The 21,259-nt window shown below is 40.5% G+C and overlaps 1 protein-coding gene and 1 non-coding gene across 2 annotated transcripts in view; one reads left to right on the top strand and one right to left on the bottom strand.

Moving 5' to 3' along the window:
• The window catches only part of CPXM2 (carboxypeptidase X, M14 family member 2), a 64,903-nt gene extending 44,273 nt beyond the window's left edge, over positions 1-20,630 (top strand). Inside the window, exons 6-13 of the mRNA XM_042863887.1 lie at positions 1,740-1,828; positions 6,717-6,840; positions 7,950-8,146; positions 9,012-9,191; positions 10,096-10,393; positions 13,468-13,607; positions 13,858-13,957; positions 19,235-20,630. Of these exons, the coding sequence (XP_042719821.1) occupies positions 1,740-1,828; positions 6,717-6,840; positions 7,950-8,146; positions 9,012-9,191; positions 10,096-10,393; positions 13,468-13,607; positions 13,858-13,957; positions 19,235-19,488 (1,382 nt within the window). The 3' untranslated portion in view covers positions 19,489-20,630. The remainder of the gene's footprint in view (positions 1-1,739; positions 1,829-6,716; positions 6,841-7,949; positions 8,147-9,011; positions 9,192-10,095; positions 10,394-13,467; positions 13,608-13,857; positions 13,958-19,234) is intronic.
• On the bottom strand, positions 7,677-7,748 carry TRNAH-GUG. The gene has a single exon. It is a non-coding gene; the product is annotated as a tRNA-His (tRNA).
• Positions 20,631-21,259: the final 629 nt, after the last annotated feature.

Raw genomic sequence — 21,259 nt, 5'->3', positions numbered from 1 at the left:
TGTGAATTAGCATGGGCTGACCTTGAAGAGTTTGGCATCCCTGAGTTGTCTGCAGGGTTTCTGCAGCACTGCTGCTGTGGGTGGACCTGGATGACCTGCAGTTGGTTGGGAAAAAAAAAACCTGAAAATGCAGGTGTGCTGTCTGAAATGTCACCCTCTTGACTCTTCAGAACTTTTTATAGGCAAAGGAATCTTGTTTCCTCACCTGGTTAAGCTCCAAATGAAATAATTTTCCAGTTGGGCTTGCTAAACACAGGTCCATGTGTATTGAACAACCAGATTTGGGTGGGACAAGATGTTTTTTGCCTTTTTACATCCCATTCAATAGACCATACAGAAGTATTTGTAGAAATGAATGAAAGGGGAAGAGAAACACTTAAATGAAAATTAAATATGTGGTAGAATACATGAGTGATTTTACAGTAAAGCCTAATAAAGCTTGCACGTTTCATTTCATAAATAACTTAAATGATCCAAAAAACCCCCAACCCCAGAACCAAATATAAATACATTAAGAATGTTATGGGGGGAGGAAATATGAGAATTTAGATATTAATATCAGAAATGTGAAGCTTTAAGGTATTCCTAGGTAGTTTTCCATAGTATCAAAAAGCATTAGTTATTGCAAGAAATGACAACAAATATTCCTCCTACCAGTAGTTATCTTTTTCCCTTTCAAAAAATCACGGCTGTTTAGTGGTACTGGTTGTTGGTTTTTTTTTTTTCTGTAAAGTTGTCTTTTCACTGTGTGAACAAGATAGAATGATATTTAGATTTTAATATTTGGTTCTCCCCCTAAAAATTTTAAACTATTCAGGATGGTTTTGTGGGAAGAGAAATTATTTCTCAGTTTGACAATTACATGAAGAATAAGATGTTCTAGAGAGAGCACATTAACAAATGTCTTTGTTATCCAAAAAGCTTTGTTTATTCCTAAAATAAATCATGATAGATTAGATTAGGAGTTTGTGTATCATAGAATCTAAAGCTAAGCCCTAACAGTCTTGGCTGGTTGTTGTTGTTGTTGTTTCTTTCCAGGTGAATGGCCAGAACACTCACCAGGAAAGTCAAGGAGGAGAAAGGTTTTTTATGCAAACCACATATTCACCTTGGATAGTACGAAACACATGAATTACAAATTATACCCCTATAGAAAAAAGCGTGATTATTTGAAAGTTTCTTTTTTAAAAAAGGCCTTAGACATCCATAACAAATGATGAGGGAAACAATTAGGGATGTTTAGTATGTTCAGCGGTTCCTTTCTGTAGGCAGCGCAAATACTCTGAGAATACCACACAAAGTTAAAAACAACTCACCATTCCTTGCGAGAGCAAACTGATTAAGTAGACATAAAACATTTACTGGGGCTTTTTCCTCTGATGTGAGATATTCTTTTCCGCCCTTTTATCTCACATCTGTCTCATCGTCTGCCCAATGTCCTTTGCACTCCCCTGTGGCCTGTGGATGCCCTTTTGCGTTTCTGCTGGAGTTCAGCAGTGTAGCTGCCCAGTGAGCAGATGCCTGCTGCCTCCTTGCTTTTGTTCAAATCAATACCCGTTGGTTTCTGCTGTAACAGGGAATATTTCAAACTCGTTCTTCCTTTTCAGTTTTGTTTTTGAAAACCCGTGTAGGAGCGTGGAAGTCAAGTTTCCACATTCCATGCCTGCATTACAGTTAAGAATCTTTCTATTTCTAAATGGCTAATAAATACGTGAAAATTGTTCTGTTTCTTTTCTCAGACCCAAATAATTATTACCACAGAAGAAATGAGATGACAACTACCGATAATCTCGACTTTAAGCATCATAACTACAAAGAGATGAGGCAGGTAAGCAGGGTCTGTGACCTTCTGGAGGAGGAGGTGGATGGGTGTAGTTCTTCCAGAGCTCATACAGAGTAGGATTTCTTCCTACTGAAATGTTTTTAAATGTGCCTGCAATCTATTCAATTTTTATCTCTTTTATTCCATTATTAAAAGTTGCAATCTATTAAAATCTCAGTACCTAAATTTGTAAGTCATCTTAAGCAAGAGTCACTGCACTACAAGGGAATATTTACACCTAACATGCCATCATTTTGCTTCCATGTGTATTTAGCTGGTAAACATTACACAAGTTTCTCCTTACAAATTTGACCCTGATTTGGCCATTAGAATTCTTCTATCTTGCAGTGGTTTGGCATAATTACAGTGAACTGTAGAGCATCAGGTTCTGTAGAGTACTGAAAATCTCACCAGAAACTGTTGAAATTGTTTTGTTGTCTTAACAAGCAAAAAGAAATCCAGTTAGTTTTAGTTCTAAAACTCCTAGTCTTGTTAATTTTGTTCCTATTGCTTCAAACAGTCAATCTTGGTTTAGTTTTTGTTGTTTTTTTAATCTTGTTTTGAATCAGTGCAGACATAGGTGTGGATTGCACCAAGGAGATGTTTCTATGTTTCTGCCTCCTTTCTTTTAGGATATAAAGATAATATATTTGGACTTGAAGTGTGTGAATCATTTGCTGAATTTTCAGTATATTTGTACTGCATGAATCACTGTTCATCTTTATTGAGCAATTGTGTACTGAGTCACAGGGCTTATTTCAGCAGAGATTTCATGGCCTATATCTCTTAGCACAAAGATTAGACAAGTAGAAACTCAATTGGCACTATTACTGCCAAGATCAATGAAGTAAAGGGTACTTTAGATTCTGATTGCAGAGAGACAGGTTGATCAATTTAGAAAAGTCTTTGGTAAAATAAATAAAAAATAAAAAATCAGTTTTAAAATTGGATGCTTTTCCAGTTTTAATACAAGCAGAAAATTTGCAGCTGTGGTTGAGACTGCTCAGTTGCGACCTGTCTGTGTGTTCTCCCATTATTTGTGTTCCTGCATGTCAAAACCGTTTGTGTGTTCAGAACTGACTGCATTCTAATTGGGTTCTGCTGCTGGTAGGCAGAAGATTGCAAGCTGGGACGTGTTAAGTTTTATATCCCCCAAACTGCCATTTGGTGACAGCCACAGAACTTGATGTTTCCTTTCCTGAGTATAAAATAGAACAATAACTGTCAATTTCTACAGTTAACATCTTTTTTTTCTTTTTTTTTTTTGTAATACAGAGTGTTGTTATCACTTTTGTTAGCACTGCCAATCATCTCATAAAAGCACTGATCTTTGGAGTTATTTATCATAAACACTGAAGGAGGAGGAGGGTGTTTCCCTGGGCCATGTTTTGGAAGCATTACATTACGTTGCAATATGTCAAGCAAGTAGGAGGGAGGGATTTTTCAGTGTCTGATTATTTTAATAGAACTCTCTATTTAAGATGTTGAAATTTATAGCATGAAACGTTTCTTTGGGAAAAGTGCTTGACTCTTCCTTCATTCGATAGGGACACTCACTGTAAGTCACACTCAGAAGCAGGGATCATCTTATAGTCCAGAAATACATGATGCATTTATACTGTAAAGCAAGCTTTGAAAATGGCTGACGGATATTTCTGGAAATAATTTGAGATGGACACTTGAGTACACGTGTTGCTTGTGTAACCTAGGTGAATCATACAAAAGGATGGAAAACCATCCCTTCTCATAAGATGGAACATCTGATTAAATAGAATGTAGGAGAAAATCCTGTCAAAGTGTCTGACATTTCTTTCCATGTTAGAGCTAGCTGTTCTAAAATAGTTATCTTCAAGCTTCAGAAGGAGGTGAATCTGAATATGGCCCAAAGCTTCAACCTTGTCTTTGTTACAAACTGAAATGCCTAACCAGAATCATACTTTGCTTAGAAAATAGGAGTATTAATTTTTAAGTCTGTTTAACTGTGCATAATTCTTTCCTCTGGGACAAGTCAGATTGCAGTCAACCTTCAGGTCTTGTGTTGGTCTTCACAGCCAGCTTTGTTCATGGAAGTGGTGGAATGATAGTGTGGAATGTTCTGAATTTGAGCTGCATGCGTTACCTTTTTATCTAAGGGTGAGCCAATGAAATCTAGAAAACTAGTGTAATTCCCAGCCAACATCCCGTGCTGCATACAAGGCCAAACTGACGGCCTCCATCTCTCCACTCAAGAAGGAGGCAAGTTCTGTTTTGACATGAAGCAGAACAGAGAACACAGAGATATCTATACCTGGTCTGTTGTAGGACTCAGATACCCAAACGATTTTCTTAAAGGATAATGGATAGCCCTAACCTGAACGGCATTAAGAGGAGAGCCTTTTTGCCTCCTCCAGGTTTAGGCAGCACTCAGACCTACATTTAACACACCTTTCCTGCCAAACTGAAGAACTGGACCTTCAGACACCAGCTCTGAAGGGCTTCTTCAAAGCCTGCATGCAATTTTTCCAGGGCGCTAACAAGATAAATAATTGGTACTGACAAACAAACAGGAACTGTCAAATAAGAACTGCTGGTGAGCACAACTCTGGAAATGTTTTACAGCCCTGCTGGTTGTTAATAAAGCCCTGACGGACTATTATCATCAATTGTCTCTGACAGTTTGTACAAGCGCAAAGAAAACACTGTGACATTCCAGGTGACCTATTGTGCCGTTTGGAGGAAATGGGCATGAGAAAAGCAAATATGAAATATGTTGGTTTCCAGCGTTGTATTTATATATAAACACTTATCCACGTACCTTACCCACACTGCCATCAGAGGGACCTCAGTGGAGAGTGCCGTGTAGGACCTGATTCAGGAAAGGTTCTTCGTTTAACTTGGAAATCCTCACAGGCCTGAAATAAAACAGATGGTTGGGAGTTTGCTGAGGCCAATACAAATATTTCCATTGTTTGTAAAATGCTTTGAAATTCGTTCTAGGCATTTTTCTCACCAGGAATGAACTTTAACATGCTTTCCTAAATTGATGCTCTGGGTATCTGGTGCCAGGTACATTGGGAAAGCTTCTGCACTGCAGAAGGATTTTGTGAACACTCTGCAAGGACAGGCTCATCTCCCTATTTCAGAGTTGAGTAGCTGCTCTAGTAAGAAATATTTCCATAGCTCATTTTCCATTGGTATTTTTGGTTCACTGTGAGCAATTTCAGACACAGTGGCTCTTGACCATGGAGATGTAAAGCATTCTGTCTTAAAAACTTGGCAGTGATTTGTTAAATCTTGTGTAGAAAATGTAAAACAGTGTCTCCTGCATCCTATATATGCTTCTAATGAAAAAATAAATCATGGTGTACCCTTATGTACATGCCCAGAAGATTGGAAAAGTTCCATGGGAATATTTGGGTCCTCATAATACCAGCACATTGATGATGATGGCAGTGGTGGAAAAAAGTACATACAAAACCTGGTAACACACTGATGAAGCATATGTGAATGCATTTTTAGAGGAGCGTTGAGTTGAAATTTGCAAAAGAAATTGTTTCTCATATGCATAAAGCCAATGTATGAGATGGAAAAGCCTTTGAGAAATAAAAACACGAAACATCTCTTCTGTCTTTTAGTACGATTATAAATAGAAGTCTTTTATGAGAGGAATTTTAATGATGTTCTTCTCAATGTGAATTGTTTCCACTTTGATTTACTAAATGGTGACATGGGAATTGGACACAACTAATTAATGTTTTTTTAAAAATCATCAGCTTTGTTATCATGCAGTATTGTCTCTATATTAATGCTGTGCGAGCAAAGAGGTTTTGTTATGCTGCAGTACTTCTTCAATAATGCATGCACCCTTGTTTATGCAAAGATTGTCTAATTAATAAACCCTAGGGCTCCAATTTACAGTAAAGTCCTTATTTATTTCTTTAATCCCTTCCACTGAAAAAAAGATCAAGGCAGATAAATTTTGTCATTTAAAGCTATTTACAAGAATTTCTTAGTAAGAACACATGTTTTTAGTCTTGTTTGTGAGTCTTAATGTTCACCTGAATTGTCGCAGTGAAAATAGGTTTTGTTTCTTTCTTTGAGGGATGATTTAGACTGCAGATGTCCTTATCTGGATGACATCTGCAAAACACCACTGGTTTAAACAGAACTACAGCCCATAGCATGACCTTCCTTATGCACTTTATTAAGCAGTAAGGCTAATTGATTACATTTAGATGTCACGTAGTATCTGGAGGAATGATTAACTGAGTAGATTTTGACAATGGATGCTTTCAGACGGATGTTGGCATTGCCATTTTTTTCTTGCTGAAGCCTGGTAAAGCAATTCACAGGAATTTGTTATGCCATTTATTTGCTGAAAGAGTATATCCCGTTATGTTTATGGGAGTAATTCAGATAACAACCCGTCTTGCTGTTTTGGCCACATCAATACTGCCTACAACAATGATTTTACTCATATGAGATTTTATATTGCAATACAGAGCGTGTAGGAAGAGGTGTTGAGAAGCCTAATTACCCTCCATCCGTCGTGTAATGTTCTGAGAACATATGCTCTATTATCTCCTGATAGTGTAGGACTTATGTAGGCAATTGTTTGTTTGTTTGTTCTTTATTATTCCTTTTGAACCTACCCATCACGCAGTTAATTCTGTGATAATACCACAAATACATCTCATGTAAGCAAGATATAGAACTTCACCTACACTGTGCTGTTTCAGCTGAACAAAACTGGTGTTGTGTGACAGTAGAGCTCTGGTTCATAAGTTAAGCATAAAGCATTTACAACTAAGAAATAAGATAGAAAATGAAGAGTGTCTGAAACAACGAATCTGGAATAAAATCATGATACTGTTGATGCTGTTAGTCTAACTCTGTGTCATTTTTTCTTTGGCAGTTGATGAAAACTGTGAATAAAATGTGCCCAAACATCACAAGAATTTACAACATTGGAAAAAGCCACCAAGGACTAAAACTGTACGCTGTTGAGATTTCCGACAACCCAGGAGAACATGAAGTTGGTTAGGATTTAATCTAACTAATTATGTTGGAAGGTGTTGGGCTTTGGTTTTTTGCTTTGGTTTTTTTTTTTTTTTTTTCCTCCTCGTTCTATCTGCAGTAATTATCCCTGATGGAATTATATTCATGGCTGCAATGATTTTGAATGTATGTGGGAGGAACTTCAATGCTGAGTTTCTAAAATGAGAAGAGTAGGATGAGCACAAACAGAAGGCATTTTGAATGTAGGATCAAATTCTTCAATGATAATGAGTTTTATTCTTTGCAGTAATAAAGTAAAAGTGAATCTTAGCACTGGGAAATGGATTTCAGTGCTGAAATTTATGTAGCTTTGGATGAAAATTTGCTTTTTTATATGGGAGTGTATGCATTGCAAACAAAGACAGGTCAAATCTCCCAGTATTCTTTCAGTGGTGAGCGTTGGGGGTTCAATTTCCTGCGGTAATATCATCCCGCAGGACAGATAGTCATTCAGTCTGATCCCTCTGTGGGTATGAATAAAGATCTCCCTGTGTTGCTGTCGTCAGGCATTGGTGCGGATGCACTCTGCCGTACCTGTGAACACCCTGCTAAGTGCTCACCCCATAGCAAGGGAGGTGTTACCCAGGTGCTAACACCAGAATCTCATGTCGTTGCCCCCCTCCCCATCAATGCCTGAGATCGTGTGTCGCGGGCTTGGCAAGTGGGAGGGTGGGCCCATCTGAGGTTGTCCCTTTTGGATCTGTTCTAGTTGGGGTTTGCAAGTCTTATTCCTTCAATGGACTTGGCCGTGTTGATCCTCATTGGGTTGAGGTGGGCTGACTAAAAAGGCAGAGCCTCGTGTGTACCACCAAGGTGATGCCGTGACTCGGATTCGAACCGAGGTTGCTGCGGCCACAACGCAGAGTACTAACCACTATACGATCACGGCGTGCTACCAGGGCTCTGATGCATATGCCCGTTATTTTAGAGTAACTACAGAAAGTAATTATTGGTTTCTTATGTGTTTTCATTTATTATTTTTTCAGTTAAGGTATTTCTCCAACCCACACTAAGTGAAAAGCTGCTGCTTGACATCTGTAGACCCCTCATTTGCTGCTCTGACTGCATTTCTGTCCTATGTGATTGCCAGGTGAACCGGAATTTCGGTACATTGCAGGAGCTCATGGGAATGAAGTGCTTGGACGTGAGCTGATCCTTTTGTTAATGCAGTTCATGTGTCAGGAATACCTCGCTGGGAACCCGCGCATTGTGCATCTCATCGAGGATACCAGGATCCACCTTCTTCCCTCAGTCAACCCAGATGGATATGACAAGGCATACAAGGCGGTAATGTTGAGGAATTATTTAGATCTGTTAGATTAATGTTGTCCTTTTTCTTTTTTTTTTTTTTTTTTTTTTTTGTATATGATATTTTGCAAGCAACTAAAAGAATAAAAATCAAAAATAAAAACAGAAGCATCAAAGCAAACATAAGCCATTGAAGCATCTTACCTGGCGCAAAATTTGTATCGGTCTTTATGTGATACTGGCTAATATGAGGATGCATGTGGAAAGGAGGGGCCCTAAGACTTCCACAACACACAGTACTGAGGAGTAAATCAGTGAGAGCACCATCATGGAAAATGGAGAATTTGTGAAGCCTGTTTTGCCATGGGAAACCAAGCTTAAGCACATGAAAATCTGTGTTCTTTTGTAGCTGAAATTTAATATAGCACCTAGCACCTTTAAAGAGCACACAATGTGTTGGGCATCATGATATTTCAGTCTGGAATAAGACAGACAATGGGAAGGGAAAATTCATGGGCTCTGTTCAGGTGCACTGGAAAATCTTCCTGGGCAGTCAGTAGCAGCAGACTAGAATACAAAAGCTGTGCTCACAGCCATAGAAGGGATATATGCCATCTCCACTGTAACCTAGGGAAAAATAGTCTTCTGCAGAAACCTTGAAAACAAACCAGAACATTTTGTCTAACCCCAGGTGTTTTGTCTTTGGCTTTACCTCAATCAACTCAACTCAAAAAAAAAAAAAAAAAAAAAAAATCCATGTTTTCATTTCTGTGATAGAACTAATTCATCCTTCCATTTCTGTGCATGGATCATCCCCAATTACTTTGCTGGGGATTACAGATTATCATTTTCTGAATAATCATTTCTTTTTCTTTTTTTTTTTTTTTTTTCCCTTCAATCTAAGGGCTCAGAATTAGGGGGCTGGTCTTTAGGTCGATGGACTCAGGATGGCATTGACATCAACAATAATTTCCCCGATTTAAACTCTTTGCTCTGGGAGTCTGAAGATCAGAAGAAGAGCAAAAGGAAAGTTCCAAATCATCACATCCCCATTCCTGACTGGTACCTATCTGAAAATGCCACCGTAAGTAGCACTGGCTCCGGAGAGATGGGAAGATGAAGTTGGGGGCAGGTTGAAAGACTGAGCTTTGTATTTTTCGTGGAAAATGCAGCTTGCAGCTGCATACCTGCTCTAAGACAACTGTCTGGGCTTCCCTGATAGTCAGTGGAAATAAAATTGCACCACAAAGATACAGTTGGGTCCCATGTTTTAGCAGCTGCCCTTGGAAAGGGAGCAGCTTCCTGGAGTGCCATGTTTTTCTATTTTCCAGGCTATTGGGTGAGACTGGGGGGCTTGATACCTAAATTTGAGTCCCAGGCAGGTAAAGAAAAAGAAACACAGCATAAGCCCACAGCTGGGCTCACCTCTGAATAAGGCTGCTCCCCAGCTTTGCAGCATGGATGAGCTCTTTTACAAGATATGCACCATGCAGATTTCTCCTGCTTTTTTTTTTCTTGATGTTGCTTGAAATAACACCACAGTTGCTTATGCTTGCCATGTTAAAACTTAACTTATTTTTTGCATGGCATTTGAAATAACTATTTATAGTGGCCAAGCTTCCCCTGTTTGCAGGGAAGGTACTTAACTGCAGCAGTTCTGTGGGCTTTAGAAATATTCCCCTGCTTAAAACCCCTTATTTCCCAAACTCATTCTAATTGATGCCGCTGGGCACAGCATTATGATCTGACAACTTGGTGGTTCTAGATCACTCCTGCAGGATAAAACAAAAATGTTAATGTTTGTGTTAGCTTTTATGGGTTGTCAGTGGCCTCCAAAATGTGTCTAGCAGACACTGTCATAAAAATATTTTCTTCTTGGCCTCATCTCTTGTGCTGACTACTCACTCTGTGTGAAGCGTCTTCCAGTTTGCCCCAAGAAGATTTCCAGGTCTGACAGGCCACAACAAAGCTGTTTCCTTCTTTCCTAGGTGGCGGTGGAGACGCGAGCAATCATTGCATGGATGGAAAAAATTCCTTTTGTGCTGGGGGGCAATCTGCAGGGAGGAGAGCTGGTGGTGGCGTACCCCTACGACATGGTGAGGTCCCTGTGGAAAACACAGGACTACACACCCACACCAGATGACCACGTCTTTCGCTGGCTCGCCTACTCCTACGCCTCCACGCACCGGCTCATGACAGACGCGAGGAGGAGAGCGTGTCACACAGAGGACTTCCAGAAGGAGGACGGCACAGTTAATGGCGCCTCGTGGCACACAGTGGCTGGAAGTAGGTGCCTGAGGAAATTAGCAGAGTCACAGAATGGCTTGGGTTGGAAGGGACCTCGAATGTCACCTCGTTGCAACCTCCTGCCGTGGGCTGGGTGCCCCCCCACTAGCACAGGCTGCCCAAGGTCCATCCGTGGACATGAGCATCTCCAGAGATGGGCACCCATTCTTCTCTGGGCAGCAGTGCCAGGTCCTTGCCATCCTCTGAGTACAGAATTTCCTCCTAAATTCCCATTTATTGTGCCATTACGCTGTTAACCATGATAATGACATCACTGCCCAGTATACACTGTGGAGGTAAAGGTGGTAAAGTGTGCTCTGAGAGCAATATTTCCTCGTCTGGAAATCCATTCATTGCGTGTCATCAGGTAGTAGCAGATTGACAGGGGCTGCTTTGTCACTAATACCCAATGGCCATTCTGTTTACTACCAGGGTTTCCAGAAGTGCAATGTGTTACTGTATAGATTCTCTACATTCAAGATGGTTTGCTGGCAGAGCAACAACCCAGACCAAATCTCCTATATATCAGGGGAACCTCAGCTGTGTTGAACAGACCTGCTTGCCTGCTGCCATCTTCTTTTTAAGAGACCTGGATGTGCTCACGCTTAAAATATGAATAGGCTCCGCAGGCATTTTTGCTGCCAGAATAAATTACAGAGCACATCACTCACAGTGTGCCCCAGCCTGTGTCACTGTCACTGAGCACAAAGGGGAAGCTGTGTCCCGTAGTGCAGTCAGAGCATCACTTTCTAGGGAAGCCCAATTAAAGACACATTATTATCAGCAATAGCTGCAGTTATCTACAGGTGCACACTTGAGCAGACTGATGAGGCGCTCTGCAGAATCATCACAGCTCTACTCAAAACCAGGTGCATCAGTTAGACAGCACTTTCTACAGAATTAAGAAGGAAGCAGCGTGCCTGAATGATAACAGGAGCCACTGCAGCCCTAATGGCAAACAGATGCAGGAAAGCATCTGTGCATACCACATTTTTATTGGAACTGGCTCTTGTTTGTAACTTGCAGGTAGTTTCACTGCATAAACGTTTCTCAGCTTTGGACCTTTTTTTACATTGGCCCATATATGATTAACATTGGCCAGCCTTTGAAAGCCAGAGCCAAGAATTTACTTTTCAGATATTTTTTCAGGAGGTTAAAAAGTGGTGGGTGAGTTTCAGGGAGGGGGAAGAGGAAGATTGAACTGCTCAGGTTGGAAGGCCAGTGTCTAATGATAGGTTTGTATGCATTTCTCCAAATTTTTTTAAAAATATAGAACTTGCTAACTTGACTGCTTAATTATATAATTTGTGAGCTTAATTTTCCTAAGTGAAACACAGAAACACAATTATGAATCAACAGAGAAAAGATGGCACTGGCCTGACAGATATTGGTATTAAGTTACATTAAGGAACAGTGTGCAATGTGGATGCTGAATAATGTCTTGATTTCTTAGAAATGATTGTATATTGGATTTTGTTCATCTGATCTATTTTATTGCTTTATGATGTTTCTCATTATATTACATATCCTGCTTTATTCCATAATAATAAGACTTCCAATATTGTCTTTGAGAGAAATGCTTGAAATATTGCTTTTCCCTTTGTTCTTTACATCCCAGAGCCTAGGCTGAACCTTGGATGATGTGGTCTCCATTCAACCTGTGAAATGGTTTTAGACCTCATCTCTTCATCGAGAAATGGAATGAATTTTGTGGTGTAGATATGTGTACACACATAAAGACATGCACATATGCACACAGACATATTCTACAGCTGACAGTAACCAACAGCACCCTGTGTTCTCCAAATATGATTTCAGAATTGAAAGCAAATTTCTCTCATACTTTTTCCATTCCATTCCCTCTGTATTCCCACGCTGACACAAGTATAGATACATTGGTCACTCAACTTTCTGTTTATTTACCCTTTAGTTCAATGTATAACAGTTTCTACATGCATTCTGGACTGCAATGAATGCAAGTTCTTTAGGCAGATTTACATATAACATTTATGCACTGGATGTGCTGCTCGAAGGCAAAGAACAGATGAATTTTATTTTATTTCTAGTGTTTTCAAGGCTGGAATTGCCTGTTAATACACAGAGAGTTGCTCTTGGCAACGTTAAGCCATTTTCTAAAATACACATACTAAAACTGAGCAATTGCTATGTATTGCAAAACATTTCACAATAGATTAATCAGGATGTGATAGAATATGTGAGGGAAAAATAATTGTGGCTGTTTCTCAGATGGAAGGGAAGCGCATTTGTGCAGTGCAGCATATGCCACTGTCTGATATTCAGGCTTTCCCCACCAAGAAATGTGAAGAGCATAACATCTGCCTTACATAACCCTCCAACTCTGCACCCAGGAGGCTCTGAGGTCTCATTAAATATTTGACTACTGCTCTGTGGTAATTGGACAGGACTACAGTGTTTGTAACTCTTAGTAACTCTTAGTTTGTAACTCTTTTCCATTAGAAGTGAGTGCATTTCTTTATCTTTGCCAATCTTTGCCTTTGTGAAGTATAACTCTTAGTGATCGTGAATAAACATTTGCTTACATATTCTTTCATTGTAAAAGCAAGTGGATAGTAATGAAGGAAGCTCCTATCACTCCTTTCTCTAATGCTCATAGACCGTGCCATGTTATCTGTGTGGTTGTGAAGAGCGAATAAATGGAATTTTCCAAAGGAAAATAGCTGCAGGAGTTGGAAGAGAAAGCTGAAAAATGGAAATAGTTGAGATCTGAATCTAAATACAGTCTTCCATAGCAGTCGAGACCTTTGTAAAGGTCACTGCACTTTCTGTAATGCAGACAAGCTGCAGCTCCTCACAGGCTGATGTTCCTGGGTTTTGGTCAGGACAGATTTCTAATGGAAGTCCATATCACAGAGAGATGATGCGGATTGTATTCCTTTGCAAAGCCATAAGAGGAAACACAGAATGGATTCTTTCACTCATTACAAGCTTATATATATATATATATATATATAATGTTTAAAATCTCATTGTTTCCATTTTATTACGTTCTATTGTATTTTACTCCATTATATTTTTTTACTCCCCTTTGACAGGCATAAATGACTTCAGCTATCTGCACACCAACTGCTTTGAGCTGTCCATCTACGTGGGCTGTGACAAGTATCCCCACGAGAGCGAGTTGCCTGAGGAGTGGGAGAACAACCGGGAGTCCCTCATCGTTTTCATGGAGCAGGTATTCAAGAGCATCATAACTCCTGACCCACTTGTTGGCTTCCTTCTCTGCTTCTTTCTCTGCATGTCAAATCTGTCGTATTCAGTGTTGCTGGGATCCTGCCAGTATTTGTAAGCTGAATTCACGTTGTATGAACCCCAGAATAGGTACGCTTAGCTCACATGTGGAATTCATGATTTGCTCCATCTTTCTAATGGCAGTGCTGCTCCTTGCTAAGTAATGTTTATTTTTTTGCTTGTTCTCTCAACAGGTCCATCGAGGCATCAAGGGCATAGTGAAAGACATACATGGAAGGGGGATCGCAAATGCCATTATTTCAGTAGAAGGTGTTAACCATGACATTCGCACAGGTAATGAATGATGATAGTATTGAGCAAATAACCTTCCATCTGCCTCTTATCAATTGCTTGAGTCAAGCTATGTTAAAATAATTTTTATTCCTCCTTTTCTCATGAAAAGCTAATGCAAATTTCAACCCAGAGTAACTGCAGCACTGACAAACAAGGCTGTCGTAGCAGTTTGCCATACAGTGTTCCTCTGGCTGTTAAGTGATGGGAATGTGTTGGAGACGTGAGCCTGAGCTGTGTCCAGAGGAGGAACAGCTGCTGCAGGAAAGGGGTTTCACACACTGCAGTCTTCTGCAAAGCATCACAGCTTTGGGAAAGAGATTTTGATGGAGCTCGGCCAAAGCAGTGTTTCGTATGGGTGAATGTCAGCCTGAGAATTAACTTTCAGTATGTATAGCTAAAAGTAAAAAATGCACAGATGTCTGTTAGCCTTGTTTGATCTACACCCAGATGTAGCTATTTGTGCTCAGAGTAAACTCCAGGCCTATTTAATGGCCTGGCAAGTAGACATGGCACTAAATAAAGCATTGCCTTAAATAGACACTAGTGACTACAGGATTAATAGTAATACCTGAAAACTGTTGTTGGCAGGTCAGGGGCTGGATGGTGTCCACCAGCTGTTGTGTTTGTGGAGGTCCTGTGTGATTGCCCCCAGTGGCTGGAGCACTTCTGAGCTCTGACGCTAGGAGAGGGGCGTGGAGAGGAGATGGGTAAGCAAGAGGTGATGGCAAGGGCTGGCTGCTGAGGTGCAAGATGGCATACTTTGGTGTGTTGGCTGAATCCAGGCTGCGGCGTACCACGAAAATAAGAGAGTTCCACCTCCTTATTCTTTTGTTGGGGACGGTAATAAATCTTGGAATATCTAACTTAGTTTATAAATAATTTTATTTCGGTGTTACTGTGTCCCTGTTGTAAAACAGAATGTTGAATAACAGATTCTTAATTAGGCAGTAATGACTCTTCCTTAAATATTTCACAATTGGACGAGTGGGAGATGATATCAGGAACGAAAGTAATCACTTGGTCTTCTCCGTCTTGGAGGAGGGTCACAAACTGTAAGTTGCATTCTTCTGCTAATAGAATTAATGTATTTCTCTGGTTGAAACCAAGCAAGTGCAACAGGCTCCAGCTCTCTGTATGCTGGATTCTCACATGAAAGAAAAATCAACTGTTTAAAGACAAGCATATGGTAGTGAGTCCTGGTGGCATGGGGAGAAGTGCACAAGGTCCCAGAGCCCAGCTTTTACCACTTGAAAGCTCACAGCTGCTTGCATTAGGCTTACTGCTGAGTTTTTGTGGCTTAAGGCCATCTCAGTGCAAGCAAAAGTAATTGCTTTATTATTTTTACTTATATTTTTAATGAGAAATAAAGTTGATACCGTGTTTGGGAATCACTTTTTAGATTGGAGCTACAGGACTTTGTTTTCTGTTAGGCAGATAACAATGTATATGTTGTTGGAGACAAAAAGCTAACGTGCCACATACAACATTAGAGAAAGAAGGTAGACTGTTGGCATTCTCCTTCCTTCTATACCTTTTAAAATGAAAAAAATATATATATCCATTTGAACCTCTGAATTGTCTTGATATAAAAATAGTCCATTTAGGAGGAGAGTTATGGCCATCACCTTTATTCATGTGACTTTTTGTTTCAAGCAACCTAGGCTGTAAGGTGCCTGCTGTTCCTTTGGTGCATCTACGTGGTAGAATACCTTGTAGAGCAGGCAGAATTGCCTGCAAAGGCCTTCTAACATCATTGATTTTTTTTTTTATTTTTTTTTTTTTTGGAGAAAATCTCTTTCCAAATGTGCACAGGAAGCACTTTTTTATTTTCTCTTGGAAGTACAATATGTCTTATGGGAAAAGGAGACTGGAGGCACTGAGCTGGTAATATTAATAGGCTATTTGGAATTATTGATTTTGAGAGTAAGAGCTTTATGGAAGATTATGCCATTTTCTCTTGATGCAGATGCAATTATTGATTAACTGTGATTATATTTGATTTACAATCATTCTATGATTCTATATGGTGTTATGGTTAGACGTGGACTATTTTCTATGAGATAACCTTTGGAGAGGAGTTCATCAATTGGGTGAAGGAATGCACTGGCTGCCCTTATTCCCTGATGCTCCAAATGCAGTCAGTTTTCTGGGTTGTCTTAGTACCGTAGAATCATTCTTGTTGAAAAAGACCACGAAGATCAAGTCCAACTGATCATCACCGTGTCCACTAACAACGTCTCTAAACCACATCCCATCACTCCCACTAGCAGAGATCAGTGGAATTTCCACCACAGAGGGAAAGTAGTTTGCTAAATGCATCTGATTTACCGTGGCCACTGTGTTTTAAATCAGACTTAGGTGGCAGCTTTCTGAGTATCATAGAATCATAGAATGGCCTGGGTTAAAAAGGACCACAATGATCATCTAGTTTCAACCCCCTGCTATGTGCAGGGTTGCCAAGCACCTGACCAGGCTGCCCAGTCCTTTGGAAAGGATTGCATTTTGTTTACTACCAGCTGCACGCAGTAAACAATTAATATATGATTAAACCTGGAATATTTAGTGAAGGGTAAATCGTTTTCTGCATTTTTGCACACTTTGGAAATCTCAAAGCAAGTCTCAACCAAGATATATACAGATCTCTTCCAGTGAAGCATTTTGTACTGGAGCCTGTACCAGAGCTCAAAGACTTGTGTATTTCTGTGTGATTTTTTTGCAATTAAGCGTAATTAATTTAATTTCACACAATGTTCAGAGAAAAAAAATTATGAATAATTTGGTAAACTTAATGTGCTTTCAGCATACATTATGTAACCAAATTCAAAGATTTTGAAATAGCATCTAGTTAGTATTTAATATCATTAGTCTCAGCTAGGCATATTTCTATTTTTTCCTCCTTGCTGGCTGCCTTTCAGTGGAGAAGTTAGATTTCAGTTATTATATGCATTGGGCGTACAGCACTATCACTTGCTTTTCTGGGGACATTTTTGCAGGTAACAGAGTATTAGGATAATTTATATAGGGTATTTAATAAAATTTGTTGCATTTATCTTAATGACTTCATTTTAAAACAGGGGCCATCATAGTATTAGAGAATAACTGAATCATTCAGGTTAGAAAAGACCACTAAGAGTATCTAGTTCAACCATAGACCCATCAACACCACGATCCTATCAAGGAGTGAAATACATCCTGCTCACAGCTTGATATTTGGTGTTGAAATGATTTCCCAGTGGTGTGTCAATGGGTAGATGTTTTCCTGGTGTGTGGCTGTGATAAAACTGCTTATCAAATGTGTTAGAGAAATGTGGGTCAGCCTCGGGGTGGGGATGCAGCATCCCCAGGGATGTGATGGTGGACACATCAGTGGTAACCCCATCCCCTTCCTGATTCCCTTTTCCCTTGAGGGGCATAACACAGCATGGCTGCAAGCTGAGCCCATGGGGAGCCACACTGAGAGCACAGGAACTGCCAGAGTTGAGGGGGTTCTACAGCTCAAAGTAGGCTCTTAGGGAGAAATTCAAGCAACATGGACAGCTTTCAGTTTTGCCTTTCGGTTAGGATGCCAACAGACCCAACAGCAAGGGTGAATAACTAAACAAGGAGCTCCTCGAAGAGCCCATTCTGAGAGTGAGGTCGTTCTGTTCCTGAGGTCTAAGAAATAGGAAATCTGGACCTTGGCTGTCACCTCACAGCAGGTCACAGAGGCTGAAAGAAAAACCTGAGCAAGGTGCTGATACAAGATCTAACACAGGTGTGCTTGCACACAGTTTCACGTTTGCAGTCAGAGGCTGCAATACCACAGTATATAGTTCATATTTCTGTTTTGCTAAGGCTTGCTATTTGCAGTTTTTTACCATGCCCTAAATTAAAATCATATTTTTTTAAACCAAGGCCAGCAAGTCTGATCTTTTCCCAAATATCATATTTTTACCCAAATGATCTTTAGCTTTTGCAACACTGCATTGCAAGCAACCCAAGGCAAGTGGTAGTATGGCTGTCAGCTGTCATTAGAGCTAAAAACAAGAACAACCAAAAAACCCTCTCTGTATAAGAGATGCTGTGCTTCTATTTATATATAGAATTGCATGCTTGATTGAAATATCTATTGTCTTTTTTTTTTCCTCCCATTGTTTTGAAAATGTTGGTGCCATGCTCTGTAGGGCTGGCAGGAAAGGAGAGGCACATGTGCCATGGGGCAGCCTCATAACCATCCTCCTACCACGAGGCTGTCAACTTACCCATGTGCTGGCGAGTCTGCATTCACATCAGTAACACTTCACTCAATTTCCCCTGGGGAATAGTGTCTGTACCATGTGCTATTTTAACCCCTTTTTGCTTTTCCTCCTCATGCATTCACATGAAAGCATTCTTTGTGTTCATTTTAAGGTGGTCCTTTCTGGAAATGCATTTGATTCTTCTGGCTTGGTTTTGCTGGTGACATTTCCTTCAGCCCTGTGTGTATTTTACTATCTAGTGGAACATCTGAGGGGAAGTAGGATTACTTTGTATTTAAGTTTACAGAAGGCTGAATAATAAAATTTGAATGGATTTTTCCATTGTCTTGCACACGGAAGCTTTGTTTGCATTTTCATGTACAAGCCCAGCTAGTTACATCTGCACACAGCCAGGTCCAACGCCACATGCCCATGTTGTATTTTTGAATCAGGAACATTCCTTCTTAAGGCATGAACACGTATTCAGAATAAGGAACATGTTTTCCCACTATTTTTTGAGCAGTGGTTCACCACATAGGGTGGCACAGAATGGTTAGAATTGGAAAGGACCTTTAAAAGCCATCTGGTCCAACTTCCCTGCAATGATCAGAGATATCTATAGCCAAATCAGGTTGCTTAGAGCCCCATCCAGTGATGATCTCTTCCAGCTGTGAGGTTTCCTATTGGAGCTCCAGATGAGAGATTTTTAGGGAACACACAGCAAGGAGTGCATCCCACTCCCTTTGCCTCTTGGGCTGGGGAGCTTGCATAGCTAGATTACCCTAAAATTCCTCTGTATTAAAGGATGCTGGTGATGGCCTCAAGTGCACCATGAGTTTGGTTGTTAGCTGCAAGGTCTGGATGGTTGAGAAGGATGGATGCAGAATTGCCAGTCCAGCGTCTCATCTCTACTCGTGTCATTTGAAAAGCAACCTCCAGCTCATGTTGGATACCAGCCTGTGCTGCATGCCAGCCTGTGCTGCATGCCAGCCCACACTGGGTACCAGTATGCACTGCAGAAGAAAAAAACCCTGTCTAAAAGCATCCCTTTTCCACACAGGAGCTGATGGAGACTACTGGCGCCTTCTCAACCCAGGGGAATACATGGTCAGTGTGAAAGCAGAAGGCTACACCACCGCCACCAAGAACTGCGAGGTGGGCTACGACATGGGAGCTACCCGCTGCGACTTCACCATCTCCAAAACCAACCTGGCAAGGATCAAGGAAATCATGAGGAAATTTGGGAAGCAGCCCATCAGCCTGTCCCTGCGGCGGCTCCGGCAGCGGGCTCGGCAATGGAGGCAGCGCAGATAGAGCCCAGTTCTGCCAACATCAGCCCAGCTGTAGCACTAGTGAGAGTTGCATAGCCCAACCCTTCCTACGCATTTCCCTGTCTGAGGCTTTTCTGCTAGTGGAGCTGGATGTGGGTTTGTCAGTGTGGCAAAAAACTGGAAGCAAAGATTGGTTCAAGCTGAAGTGAAATAAGCCCTGGTGTTTGTGGGGGGAGGGAGGTGGGAAGAATGGAAAGATGTTTTGAGTTAAAATGAAATGTTTGGGGTGGTTTTTCTGTTGTGTTTTTTTGTTTTGTTTTTGTTTTTTGCCTGTGGATTATTTAATCCTATGTAAATCTGTTTTCTTTAAAAATAGCAAAGGAAGAAAAAAAAGATACTTGTAAATGAGAAATACTTTTGACTGAAAAAAAAAAAAAGATGTTTCTAAAGTATAAAATTGATATATTTTTGCAATTCAAAAAAGTTATGACGATCTTTAAATTTTCTTCTTATATGGGAGAAAAGCTGAGAGGGCACTGCTTCTGCTGAACATCATTAAAATGTGTCCAAATTTTGGTCTCCATTTCCTTGTAAATCCACATTTTGACAAGCACGGTAATCTCTGGGGGAAAAAATATCCTGAAGTGAATAAACCATCTCAGCTTTTCTGTTTTGGTATTCAAGAATGCCTGATGACTCCAGAACTTAGTGCCCAGCGTTTTGTTTTCAAGGCTGTGTTTTCACTCTGAACTACACGTAACAAAAAGGGCGCTGGGTAAGGACTGCTGCAGTCACAGCACCTCCTCTCTGACGCAGGAAAAAGACTTGAGATGAAGCTTTCCTTGTGGACGCAGGCTTGGGCATGGGCAAAATCCACTGACAGCATCTTTCTTCTTGATTCTGGCCTGCCTATAAGCACCTTTGTGCTCACGCACACCTCACGTCGCTCTCTTCCACAACCTGGCAGGGACTCACCTTCCTCCACATGGTCTGTTTGTCTTGCCACTACAGCTGCTGCTTTCCTGGCCTCGCCGCTCCGAGAGCTGGACTTGTGCTTTATTATTGGCTTTTAAGTAACAAAGTTGTACGGCAGAATGGGTTCGAGGTTTGGGAAAGATGCAGATTGAATCTGGGAAAGAATGAACTAAATAAACACTGGTCAAGCCATCAGCTGGTAGAAATCAACTTTGCTCTGTGAGATTCAAAGTCGTGACCTTGGTTGTACCAAAAGAAGGGCCAGCTGTACCTTTTTAGCCAGCCAGAAGTCTGTGGATAAATAAACATCTCTAGCATGCATGGTAGTGAGGCTGCAGTGTACGCTTCCACATAGAGTTTTATTTAGAACCTTTTAATTGCCGTTACAGTGCTCGCCTATACTGATGTGATTCTTGGAAAAGATGTTCACCCAACCCTTATTCCAGACCAAGGAGGAATAAACTGTGAGTAGAAAACTTACTGTAAGAATATTATGTGCCATCTGTACTGCATCTATTTTTATTTTCTCAGCAAAGAATCTTGAAAACACAAAAGGCAAAATATGGCAGAGTGAATAATATAATCAATAACCCTTCCATAATAAATAGTCCTGTTCTTAAATTTCTTAGATAATTCTAGCCTATCCTTGTTCTGCAAATACCATTAAATAACAGCAATCTGTGTGACAAAGAGAGAACAAAGAAAACAGCAGAGTGCAGACATAATTCTCCTCAGCTGAAATTATGGAACTCCAGCTCCATTGTCAGCACTGTTTAAACTAAATCAGAGACTCAGACAAATAATCTAATCACTACATTACCATTTTGAATTGTATTTTA

This window comes from Lagopus leucura, unplaced genomic scaffold, assembly GCF_019238085.1.
Source record: "Lagopus leucura isolate 7727_CA_CO unplaced genomic scaffold, USGS_WTPT01 Super-Scaffold_741, whole genome shotgun sequence".
Lineage (NCBI taxonomy): Eukaryota > Metazoa > Chordata > Aves > Galliformes > Phasianidae > Lagopus > Lagopus leucura.
This window is presented reverse-complemented; position numbering and strand designations above follow the sequence as displayed.